Source organism: Microcebus murinus, chromosome X, assembly GCF_040939455.1.
Source record: "Microcebus murinus isolate Inina chromosome X, M.murinus_Inina_mat1.0, whole genome shotgun sequence".
Taxonomy (NCBI): Eukaryota; Metazoa; Chordata; class Mammalia; order Primates; family Cheirogaleidae; genus Microcebus; species Microcebus murinus.
Genome location: NC_134136.1, coordinates 95,242,250 through 95,254,316, shown reverse-complemented (window position 1 = coordinate 95,254,316; position 12,067 = coordinate 95,242,250). Strand labels below are relative to the sequence as shown.

The 12,067-nt window shown below is 44.3% G+C and overlaps 1 protein-coding gene across 1 annotated transcript in view; it reads left to right on the top strand.

The window, feature by feature from the left end:
* The window catches only part of MAP7D2 (MAP7 domain containing 2), a 108,394-nt gene extending 100,554 nt beyond the window's left edge, over positions 1 to 7,840 (top strand). Inside the window, exons 14-18 of the mRNA XM_012784641.2 lie at positions 228 to 284; positions 689 to 767; positions 1,282 to 1,468; positions 3,109 to 3,384; positions 5,803 to 7,840. Of these exons, the coding sequence (XP_012640095.2) occupies positions 228 to 284; positions 689 to 767; positions 1,282 to 1,468; positions 3,109 to 3,358 (573 nt within the window). The 3' untranslated portion in view covers positions 3,359 to 3,384; positions 5,803 to 7,840. The remainder of the gene's footprint in view (positions 1 to 227; positions 285 to 688; positions 768 to 1,281; positions 1,469 to 3,108; positions 3,385 to 5,802) is intronic.
* Positions 7,841 to 12,067: the final 4,227 nt, after the last annotated feature.

Below are 12,067 nucleotides of genomic sequence, written 5' to 3'. Positions count from 1 at the left end.
GTTGATTCTAGATACATACTAGTTCACTTCTCAAGCATTGACTTTGTTCATAGGGCCAGAGCTGTACATCTGCAAAACCAATGGAAAACCTTTTTATACTTGTTATCCTCTGCTGACATGTGTCTTTTTTGAGTTTTCTGAGAAATGTGAAATTGCATATAGACCCAGCTGTTTTTATATGTTTTTGATCTTACAGTCCTCTCACTTGATTTCCTTTTGGTTTCCAGAGAATAGATGAAATCATGAAGAGAACAAGGAAGAGTGATGTGTCTCCAGAAGTGAAGGTAGGAATTCAGATGATCATTTTAATAGTTTATGTGCAGAACAGAAAAGAACAGCAGAATATTCAGTGAAATGGTAGGTCGTGGAGAGGTTCCTGGCTAGGTTAAGGAGGGTGTGGGTACCAGAAAGGAAAGAGGAGTTTCAGAGGTTGGGCAGGTAAAAGATTCCCTTAGAGCAGTGGGGGTGGGGATGCAGGGAGAGGCATAGCAGTCCATGAACCAAAGAGAAGAGTGACATAATAATAAGGGAAACACCACTGAGGATTCATATAATTGCCACACAACAGGAAGATGGTCCAGAAGGGCTCCAAATGTCCTTGCTTTTTAAAAGCACTTTTTTTTTATGTGCTGTTTTTCTATGTGCTGTCAGCCTTCCCTCTTTTCATTCGCCCTCTATTTGTTTTCAGAAAGAAGACCCCAAAGTGATGATTCAGCCTGCTGTGTGTGTGGAAAATAAGACAAAACCAGATGTCCCCAACAAAATAGGTGAGCGTGAGGTCCGGTTCTTGGGTTCTTCCTTTTAGCAGCGAGAGTTCATAAAACTTTCTCCCGGAGGAGAAAAACACCCGTGAGTCCCAACAGGGCGACCGCTGGCAGGGACCTGTGTGGTTCCCTCCCCTAGGAGTGTCTCTCCAGCACAGGGTCTGTCAGCTCCATTTGGGAAATCACTAGGTTCCTTGGTTGCTCCAGTAATCCCAGTGTAGGAGGCATGCTGTCTGCTGGCTCCTTCTGCTTTTCAGGGAGCTTAACTGCTGGTCAGGTTTTATCAAGACCTGACTCTTCTCTTCTATAGAGTTTCCACACAGATGCTAATAATGTAATTTGTCTTCTTTTCCCGTGTGTGGGTGATTACGTGGGGTTATTCACAGTTCTTTCCACAAAAGATGTTGTATTATTGGGGCAGCAGAAGATTAACTTAATTGCCTTGATCTAAATGTCCTGTTATTTCATTGTTTGGGATATTTTATGATTAACACGAGGACTTTGTGTTCTCGATCAGAAATCAATGGATTGAACACCTGCCAGGAAGTTAATGGTGTGGGGCGTGCTGCCCCAGAAACTTTTCCCCGAGACATTTTCTCTAATGGGCTTAAACCAGTCGGAGGACTTGTTCATCTGGATGCGCTTGATGGGAAGTCAAACAGTCTGGATGATTCCACCGAAGAAGTTCAGTCTATGGATGTGAGGTATATCCGTTCCTCTTGTGTTTAAGCCTCATCTCTTCTGCAGACACAACTACTGCCTTTTAGTTAGTTTCTTCATCTTTTATACGACAAAATCACCTAAAGCAGGTTTGGTTGACATGACAGGAAAGCTGTCAGGAATATAACACCAGGTGTCTTGGGCTGGGTTCTCTAAAAGCAGAGCCTGGGACAGGAGTTTCTAGGGCATGTGATTTATTAGGAGAGGACTCTCAGGAGTTTTTCAGGAAAAAGGAGAAGGAGCGAAGCTGCTAAGCAAGGATACAGTCTCAGCTGGTCCCACAGGAGCTCTGGAGAATGAATTTCTACCAGAGCCAGCTCCTCTGAGCTTTTGCAGTTCAACTGTTTTTTTCTAGATTCTTCTCCAAGATCTCATCAAGGAAGAAAAGAAGAACCTAGCAGCAGCCTTGCTCTGGCTGTTAAGAGACTCCTGGTAGGCTGGGCGCGGTAGCTCACACCTGTAATCCTAGCATTCTGGGAGGCCAAGGTGGGCGAATTGCTCAAGGTCAGGAGTTCGAAACCAGCCTGAGTGAGACCCCGTCTCTACTAAAAATAGAAAGAAATGAATTGACCAACTAAAATCTATATATAAAAAATTAGCCGGGCATGGCGGCGCATGCCTGTAGTCCCAGCTACTTGGGAGGCTGAGGCAGGAGGATAGCTTGAGCCCAGGAGATTGAGGTTGCTGTGAGCCAGGCTGACACCATGGCACTCACTCTAGCCTGGGCAACAAAGCGAGACTCTGTCTCAAAAAATAAAAATAAAAAAATAAAAAAAAGAGAGACTCCTGGTAACAGGCCCTCAGCCCACCACTCTTCTGAGCCTGAATTTGCTCGTTGGCCAGGCCTGTAGCTGACACAACTATGAAAACTCCTTCTGTCTCTAGGGAGAAGGGGGAGAGAAAAAAGACTAGGTGTGGCTGGGCGGGAGCTGGATAAGTCAGGGTGGATTGGCAGCCTCTCTGTAGAGAGGAAGCAGTAGGTGAGAGTCTCTGCACGTGACTAGGTGGGTGGTGGGGGGTCCCCAACCTTCACTGAGCACTTCAGGTAGCTCCATGTGAACGGTTCCCGCATGACCAGCTCACACTCCTAGGAGCCCTAGTAGGGAGAAACGATTGTTCTTCTCATTTTAAAGGGAAGGAAACTGGGGGCCACGAGGCAGGGAAAGCAGCTTGCCCAAGGTGGCATTGCTAGCAAGGCAGCAGCACCAGGAACTCCGGTGTCAATTAGGCCCTTCCTCAGCTCACTTTGAGCTTCCAGCACTTGCTTCCTGTTTGAATGTCCCATTTTGGAAGTCCTGGAATTGCCCTGCTTCTTCATAGTAGAGTGCTAGTGCCCGTGGGTTTTTTTCCTTTCATTCTTTGGGCAGCATGAGCTCGGCCATCACAGCCCTGCTCAGGCCTCTCTTCCCTGTTTTCATCTGTGAGGGCCTCATGTCCACTGTCTGTCCTCAGATTTGAGCTCACTTGTATTGTTTACAATGTGTCACACATAAACTCTGACTCTAAATCCATCTCTCTGGAAAAGCAGTATAACAAAATATTATGAATAGAATGACTATGTTGGGCTTAGTCCTCATATTCATTCTCTCTCGGTGTCTCTGTCTCTGCCTTTCATCTCTTCTAGTCCTGTTTCAAAAGAAGAGCTTATCTCTATCCCAGAATTTTCTCCAGTGAGTGAAATGATCCCTGGGGTGTCTCTGGACCAAAATGGAACTGGTAATGCCCGAGCGCTTCAGGATCTCCTAGATTTCACTGGGCCCCCTACGTTCCCCAAGAGATCCAGTGAGAACCTCAGCCTGGACGACTGTAACAAAAACCTCATCGAAGGATTTAACAGTCCTGGCCAAGAAACCGCTCTGGACACCTTCTGTTGACAAGTACCGCATCCCTCTAATGAAAGGTACAGTCTTTTGATGATAATCTAAATCCATAACTCTTTAACTGGATGTGTGAAGGTAGGATAGACATCACTCAGCTCCTGGATGGTCAGTTTTATTTGAAAAGTGCAAACACAGATATATTATGGTATCTACTGCAACACACACAAGAACCGAGATGAATTTCAAGTAATTCCTTCATATGCAAGACCTCAGCGGCCGTGCTCTGCCCTGTCCTGCCCCTGCCGTTTGGGGTGTTTGGATGGGAAGGTTGAGAAGCACTGGCTGAAGTTTTCACTGGGTAGCATCGTTTTTAGAGGCAAGGAGGGATGCTCTGATAGTGTTATAAGGCAGTGTTAGTAAAATGAATCCCCCAGTTTTATGGAATGGCATCCCACATTCTATCTGGAATCATTTACATGTATATAAATTGGGCCAAACAATTTGCTGTCCTGTTGACCCATTCTGGATGTTCCCAAAGCAGACATTGTTCTTGGATCACCCCTGAAGTAGAGAAGAACTGCACTTGGTGCCCTGAAGATTTTTCCCCCACCTTTGGCCTCTTTTCTTGCCAAAGTGCTTCTAGAAGCTATTCTCATTTGAGTAAGACTATCTATGGGTTATATGCAATCTACGTGCAGTTATGCGCACATATTTATATACACCTCACATTCGATTTGCTTCAATTTGGGGCTTGTTTTCTTTGACACAGAGTCTTGCTGTTGCCTGGGCTAGAGTGCCATGGCATCAGCCTAGCTCACAGCAACCTCAGACTTCTGGGATCAGGCAATCCTCCTGCCTCAGCCTCCCGAGTAGCTGGGACTATAGGCAAATGCCACCATGCCCAGCTAATTTTTTCTACATATATATTTTTTAGTTGTCCAGATAATTTCTTTCTGTTTTTAGTAGAGATGGGGTCTGGCTCTTGCTCTTGTTCAGGTTGGTCTTGAATTCCTGACCTCAAGCTATCCTCCCACCTCGACCTTCCAGAGTGCTAGGATTACAGGCATGAGCCACCACGCCCAGCCTGGGGCTTGTTTTGGAATAATGAAAACATAATTAGAATCTGTCACCAAATCCTTTCATAACTTAATTCCAATTGCTCCTCCTGTTTTAGACTCTTAACATTTCTATATTCTCAGCATTCTCTCAGCCATTTTGTTTTTTTTATGATACTCCACTCCTCCGACAGAAAGTCGATGCCTGAAATGATTTAGTCCAACCTTTTTATTTCTCATATGAGAAAACAGGTTGGAGAGGCCACATGGCCAAGGTCACTGTGTGTTGTCTACTTATTTCTACCTGACCTGAGCTCTTGCCTGCAGACAAGTTTAAGACTGCTTCTCTTGGTCCTTGGGTATATGGCAGGTCACTTTTAAAGTAAACTATTAATATATCCCTGGTTTGGAAGAGCAGCTGCCTTCTTGGACACTCAAAACACTAATTCACCTGAGCATGCTACTTCCCTGACATCTACACGGTTTAGTATTTATTGAGAGGTGTCTGTTGTTGGTAGCAACCTTGACTTGATTAGCTTCCCTTCAGTCCACTTGCCTCATTATCCAGTCAGGACCAGAAAACCCACAAAACCTATGAGAGTTTTCATAGGTCCTCAGATTTATTCTTGCATCTCTAACTGAAAGAAGTGCAAAGCCCCTGTCTAAAAGAAAAAAAAAAAAATCTTTCTTTTTTGAGACAGAGTCTCACTCTGTTGCCCGGGCTAGAGTGCCGTGGCGTCAGCCTAGCTCACAGCAACCTCCAACTCCTGGGCTCAAGCAATCCTCCTGCCTCAGCCTCCCAAATACCTGGGACTACAGGCATGCACCACCATGCCTGGCTAATTTTTTCTATATATTTTTAGTTGGCCAATTAATTTCTTTCTATTTTTAGTAGAGACGGGGGTCTCACTCTTGCTCAGGCTGGCTTCGAACTCCTGACCTTGAGCGATCTGCCCGCCTTGGTCTCTCAGAGTGCTAGGATTACAGGCGTGAGCCACTGCACCTGGCCAAAAACAAATCTTGACTAAATCATTTCATTCACGCTGCTCGTATATTTTCATTTGTGATACAGTCGGGTTCTCAAATTGTTCTCAACCAAAGGTGGTACCACCCCCACAAGGGGGTGTTTGGAAACATGTTGGTGGTTTTTGTTGTCACAGTGGCTGGGACATTTGGAAAGCAAAGCTGGGGGCGTTAAACATCTGCAGGTTTTGGGAAAGTCCCACACAAGGAAAATTTGACCCACCTATAAGAATAGTCCTGTGCAAAATATCATAGCACTTCCGTGAGAAATACCATATGAGCCAAGGAAAATATTATTACCAAGAAGGTAGAAAGTACCACACCATGTGATCATTTTAGTGCAAGAATAGATGCTACATGCTGCAAAATACTTGGTGTTTTTTGTTGCTCTCACCTGGTTGTGTTTTTGAATTACCACAGGTGGTGTTTGGAGAACCCGTGCAGCTGCTAGTGGTCAGATCCAGGCTGCTGGCCACCTGAAGCTTCTGTCGCCCTTCACCGCTGGCTTCCAAGTTATTAGAGCAGAATGTCACTGTATTCCTAGGTAGTATGTCAAACACTGGCCACTCTTGGTAGAAACCTTGAGGCTTTCGCCTTGTTGGGCTTTAGCAAAGTTTCATTTTACAGTTCTCTTGATGAGCTTCAGCCGCTGACAAAGCACTTCCTGTACTTCTCTATTATCATAGTGACCTTCTCAATAAGCTGAGTGATTCTGGCTCGGAAATTCACTTTATAACCATTCTTATTCCCAAAGTTGGCACACATGAACATCTAGATGTCTTTTCCTGTAAAATAATCGAGACATTTACCCAATCTCTAGTTAAACATATACTCAACCTGGGCTGCATATCTCCCTGTCTTTGTTGAGAAAGAAAAGAAATTCAGGAGTCCCCCCCCTTTCTCTGTTGGAGGGTACTATCAAGAAGCCTCTTGTTGTTATTATTAAGCTTTGCCACCTGCAGATGCATTGCCCCACGTTACTCTGTTGGGGCTAAGGCAGTAAGTTTGGTTGAGTAAGGAAGTAAAAACAGTATGTAATGATTTGTTTTTTATGCATATTCCTGTATATGTGGGCAACTGAGTCTAGCCAGGACCCTTTCATGTCACACCTTAAAATCTCTGTACTGTAGTCACTCCAAACCATCGAGTGGCTTTCCCACTGAATGAATCTGAATCAGGTATCTCACGTGCAGGTGGCTGGTTTTCATGTTCTTGCTATTGTGTTTCTACTGGATCTTGGAAGTTTTTGTTGTTTGCTCCTATGTTTGCCCAACTGTAAGAAAACCAGGCACAAATGAAAATCATGGTGCTCTGGGGCAAAGGGGCTCCAAATTGGACCCAGTATGTCACTTTATAAGGCTTTAACATAAAAAAAAATTGAAGGGGGGACAAAATGACACTAGAATGTATACTTCACACGTTTTATGCCATATAATGGTGTGTTTTCTTAATTTTGTCTCGTGGCAAAATGTGACTTTTAGATTAAAATAACCTTTTCTTCTTTGACACTTTTTGTTTTGACTTGTACAATTAAGGGCTTAGAAAGTTCCATAATTCTGAGAGAGGTTTGCAACCAGGAGATATAAAGAAGTCTCAATAGTAATCTTGTTCATGTGCTTTTAAAGCCAGCTACACTTTAAGAATTTATTAGTTATGGAAACTGTGTATGTGTATGTGTATATACTAAATAAAATATATGCCTCCAAATAATGCAGTGCCATTGATCTTGATGAATAGCAGGGGGGAAATCCCTTTTGTGACAAGCACACAAAAAATGATAGCATGGTCTGACTTTGAAAAAAATGCCTTGTCATCTTTCTTATAGCTTTATTTTGCTAAATGTCTGTTTTGTGATCTGTTTTCCCTCACAGCACCATTGTGACCATGCTGATGCCTCGTTTGCATGACGTGTACATTGTGTTTAATGTGAAATACATTTTCATTGAAGAGTCCGGCGGCTTGCTTAGTGCTTTGTTTGTTTCTGTGAGCTCAATGAAGAAATGTGCCGAAACCAAATTTTTTAAAACGCATGTGGAAGAAAGCCCCCAAATCCTGTGTGAGTGTGGGTGTCCTTTCCTTATGAAACTTGTTAAAAATTCCTGTTATTAGTGCCAAATGGAGCCAACTGTGTAAATAAGCCTATCAAGTGATGGACTGTCCTGAAACATGATGAACTTCTGAGTATAGTAACATTGCTGTACTTTCATACCACTAATGCAAGGGATTGCTGGCTGGCTAAGACAGGTAACCTTACTGTAATCTACAAGAACATTGCACATAGCTTTTTTTTTTTTTTGGCATCTAACTCACGGGCTTGTTCACTACCCAGGAGACAGTAGCAGGCCAGACAAGGAGCCACGTGAGCAGGACTAGAATTAGGAACCGAGGGCCCAGTCATTGTTGCCCTCCTCAGCTCTGCTGACAAAACTTCTGGTCAGGGCACAGGAGCAGGTACTGTTTCCACATGGAGGCCTCGGACAGGGGCATTAGAAGTAGCTTACGTTATGAGCTCCGGCTATAGCGCCTACATTGGTGGCCAGTCATTCCTAAGAATAATGTCTAGTTTGTGGACATTGCGAATTTTTTTGTAGTATATACAGGTTTCCTATTAGTCGAAGGCTTTTGTAAACTAAATTTTAAAAAATTATTTATTTATTTTTAGGGATAGGATTTCTGCTCTGTTGCCCAGGCTGGAGTGCAGTGGCATCATCATAGCTCACTGCAGCCTCAAACTCCTGTGCTCAAGCAGTCCTCCTACCTCAGCCTCCCAAGTAGCTGGGACTATCAGCATGTGCCACCACACCTGGCTAATTTTTCTATTTTTTTGTAGAGATGGGATCTTGCTGTGTTGCCCAGGCTGATCTTTAACTCCTGGCCTCAAGCAATCCTCCCACCTTTGCCTCCCAAAGTGCTGGGATTACAGGCATGAGCCACTGTGCCCAGCCTGTAAACTAATTTTAGAAAGCAAACGTAAGGAACTAATTTGTTTCTAGAAGTATACCCATTACATTGGGGCACAGCACAGGGTAACCTTCATCCTCATTCTTTGGCATTGTTCAGGAAGTGCAATTATGTAAGAAAATGAAGTGAGAACATAATTAGAAGCAGTAGAAATGAGAAGCAGGTACTCTTTTTTTCAGGAAACCCAGGAGTAACAACTGAGAAACTGTTAGAATAATTTCACATAGGGGACAACTATCAAAAATCAATAGTTTTCTTATATATTAACAATAAACAGGAAATAGATTTCCCCCAAAAAACCATAAAATTCCTAAAAATAACAAACTAGAACTTGATCAAGGAATGTTAGAATAGAATAGGGGTGAATGGAAAGACACGTCATGACTCTGAATGGGAAAACCAGAACCTAGGCATATGAAGAAAGCTAATGGTAGGTGGCATTCACTTTTGTACCAATCAATGGGATTTCTTTTTGTCAACTTGAAAATATAACTGTACAGTTCATTGAAGTAAATGAACACAAAGCTAAGAAACTTACGAGTTTTTAAAAAGGGTGAATTTCCCCCAACACATAGTAAAATATATAAAACTTCCATACCCTAGTGTATTCTGATAGAAAACTAGAATTTGGAATAGCGCTAGAGATCAGAAATAAGAGTTTAATGTATGATGGCGCTGCAGTGGGGAGCCATTTGTGCCTGTAGAAAGGTAGCAGGTCTCCTGAGTGTCAACTGAGTTGAGCATCTCTGATGGGGTGAGGGATAAGGGCCCAGAAGTCACAGTGAGGAAAGACAACAGAGGGATCCAAGGTGTGGGTACCAATTAGGGTTCAAGGTTTAAGTCAGGAACAAAACTTAGATGCATGGCTTGGGAGCAGCTTCTAAAGACCCTGAACTGCCAGGTGCCCCTGGGACATGCCAGGCTCTCAGGCGGTGAGGAGCAGCGGGCCTCTGCTTGTGTTCCAGGCTCCTGCGGAAGTGGACCACACTGACAGCACGTGCTGAGTCCCTCCTGTACTCGAGATGGTTCGAAAACTTCTCCATGCTATGATGTGGGTATGAGGGGGTAACTTGCCCAAGGACACCCAGCTGGGACTTGGCAGAGCTGGCTTTCATTCCAGGGCCCCAGCTTTGATACCCCCAGGGGAGGTTAACAGGCTGTTCTGCCCCCAAGAGCAGCAAAGATGTTTTGCTAGAGCGGGTGCTTATAGCAAGTGGCAATGGGAATCCTAGCTCTGAACGTGTCTTTTTTTCTTAATTATTGAGATATAATTAGGCCGGGCACGGTGGCTCATGCCTGTAATCCTAGCACTCTCGGAGGCCGAGGTGGGAGGATCACTCAAGGTCAGGAGTTCGAAAACAGCCTGAGCAAGAGCAAGACCCCGTTTCTACTAAAAAAAAATAGAAAATTAATTGGCCAACTCAAAATATATAGAAAAAATTAGCCAGGCATGGTGGCACATGCCTGTAGTCCCAGCTACTCTGGAGGCTGAGGCAGGAGGATCGCTTGAGCCCAGGAGTTTGAGGTTGCTGTGAGCTAGGCTGATGCTACAGCACTCTAGTCTGGGCAACAGAGTGAGACTGTCTCAAAAAAAAAAAAAAAAGATATAATTTACAGACCATAAAATTCACCCTTTTAAAAGTACAGAACTCAATAGTCTCTAGTATATTCACAAATTTGTGCAACCATTGCCACCAATTCTAGAACATTTTTATCTGAGTGCTTTTTCAGAGGCTTGTTATGCATTCATCTGCTCAAAGCAGCAGAATTTCGCTTTATCAACCATTAGTTCAAGTTCTCATTGTACCTGAAAGCAAGAACATGGGATTTGAAAATAGTATTATTCTCTGAAGCACTCACTTCCCCTTCTCCCATTTCCAGTAGGCCCAATTAGGGCGATGTTTACGTAACAGTTCATGTAGGCTGTTTTGTGTTATTCCACACTCACCACATAAATATGGGATCAAATGCCAAACACTGGCTCACCAGATGCCCAGCTTGAGCTTCCTAGGGCAAAGACAGACATGGATTGGGTGAAAGTGTAATTTAAAACACTCTGAAAGTCCTGAACCTTTGCAGACTCGCCTTTAACAGTGACCATGGAATCAGGTATGGGGTGACTTACACTGTGACTCTACTTGCCCTTGTGTTTCTGGGACAGATCACCCATGGTAACCACTAGGGAGGGAGTGTTTCAGTGCCCTCTTTTGTCCCCCTAAGGTCCAGGTAAGGGTCCAAGGCAATTAATGAGGACACACTGCACTGTGGAAAGAAACCGCTTTCCACTCAGAGCCCAAGAGCCACCTTGCAAAAGGCAGAGGGAGTGGAAAGCTTCAGATGGTGCACCTGGACAATTCACTCCCTCCGCCTCCCTTCGTGCTCTGCAGTAAATAAGCAAGAGCCTCCTGCCAAGGTTTGTGTGCCGCAGTTAAGAAATGTCACCGTTCAACTGGCACCTAGGGATTGGTGGGCGGGTAGCAGAGAGTCTAAAGCTGTCAGCCTTCTGGACGTCCAAGAAATGATTAAAGCAAGTTTTCCCGTCTCACTTTATCTCGGGAACTGCAGAGTGCAAGGAATAACGTCCCAAGGAATTGAACCTTTGCATAAAGTAACTTCTTTTTGGAATTAGAGCCAGAAGCCCTCTGTTGGCTGTACTTGTTTTAATCACATTTTCCTAACAGTGTGTGTAGGCTGATCTTTGAAACAGCAGGAAAGTCGTCCACACAGATGTGATAAGTAGGACAGGACTGTGTCACCCACGGTAGACGTGCGTAAAGCTTGTTGCATTGAATTCCGTCACCACAGAGGGACCCATGGGTGGTTTTAGGACAAACTGAAGCTCACTAGTCCCACTGGGAGGACAGAATAAATCTCATTTGTTCAATGGATCTGGTCTTCTGAAAAGTTCTCAGGACCCGCCCTGTGCAGTGACAGCCCTGGGTGGCTAGTATAAGATGTTCAGTGTTCACCCACGGTGAGAAATAATCCAGAATGTGGAAGGCAAAAGATAACTGTTTGCCCTTTCCAAGCCCCTCTAGAGCCCTGTCTTAACAAGATGCCCATGTCAGCTGAGTCTCTGAGGATGAAACTTCACGTGACTTGCTATATGCCATCGATTAGCACCCAGTCTCTGGAGTTAGATGTTCACTTGGAGACAGAGAGTAGAAGATGATTTTTGCCCTGTAGAAAAGATAATGCCGGCCGGGCGCAGTGGCTCACGCCTGTGATCCTAGCACTCTAGGAGGCTGAGGTGGGCAGATTGCTCGAGGTCAGGAGTTCGAAACCAGCCTGAGCAAGAGCGAGACCCCGTCTCTACTATAAATAGAAAGAAATTAATTGGCCAACTAATATATATAGAAAAAATTAGCCGGGCATGGTGGTGCATGCCTGTAGTCCCAGCTACTTGGGAGGCTGAGGCAGCAGGATCGCTTGAGCCCAGGAGTTTGAGGTTGCTGTGAGCTAGGCTGACGCCACGGCACTCACTCTAGCCTGGGCAACAAAGCGAGACTCTGTCTCAAAAAAAAAAAAAAAAAAAAAAAGACAATACCAAAGGTTATGCCTATTTGTCCCTGTAGGACACTAAAAAACTTTGTCTCTAACTTTGTGATCGTATTCCAGCATTCTCTTTTCCCACTAAATATGTGTATGTGCATGTGTGTATATAGACATACATGTGTGTATGATAATCAGTCCTCCTCTCCTCCTGTGAACCAGCTTTGTCATC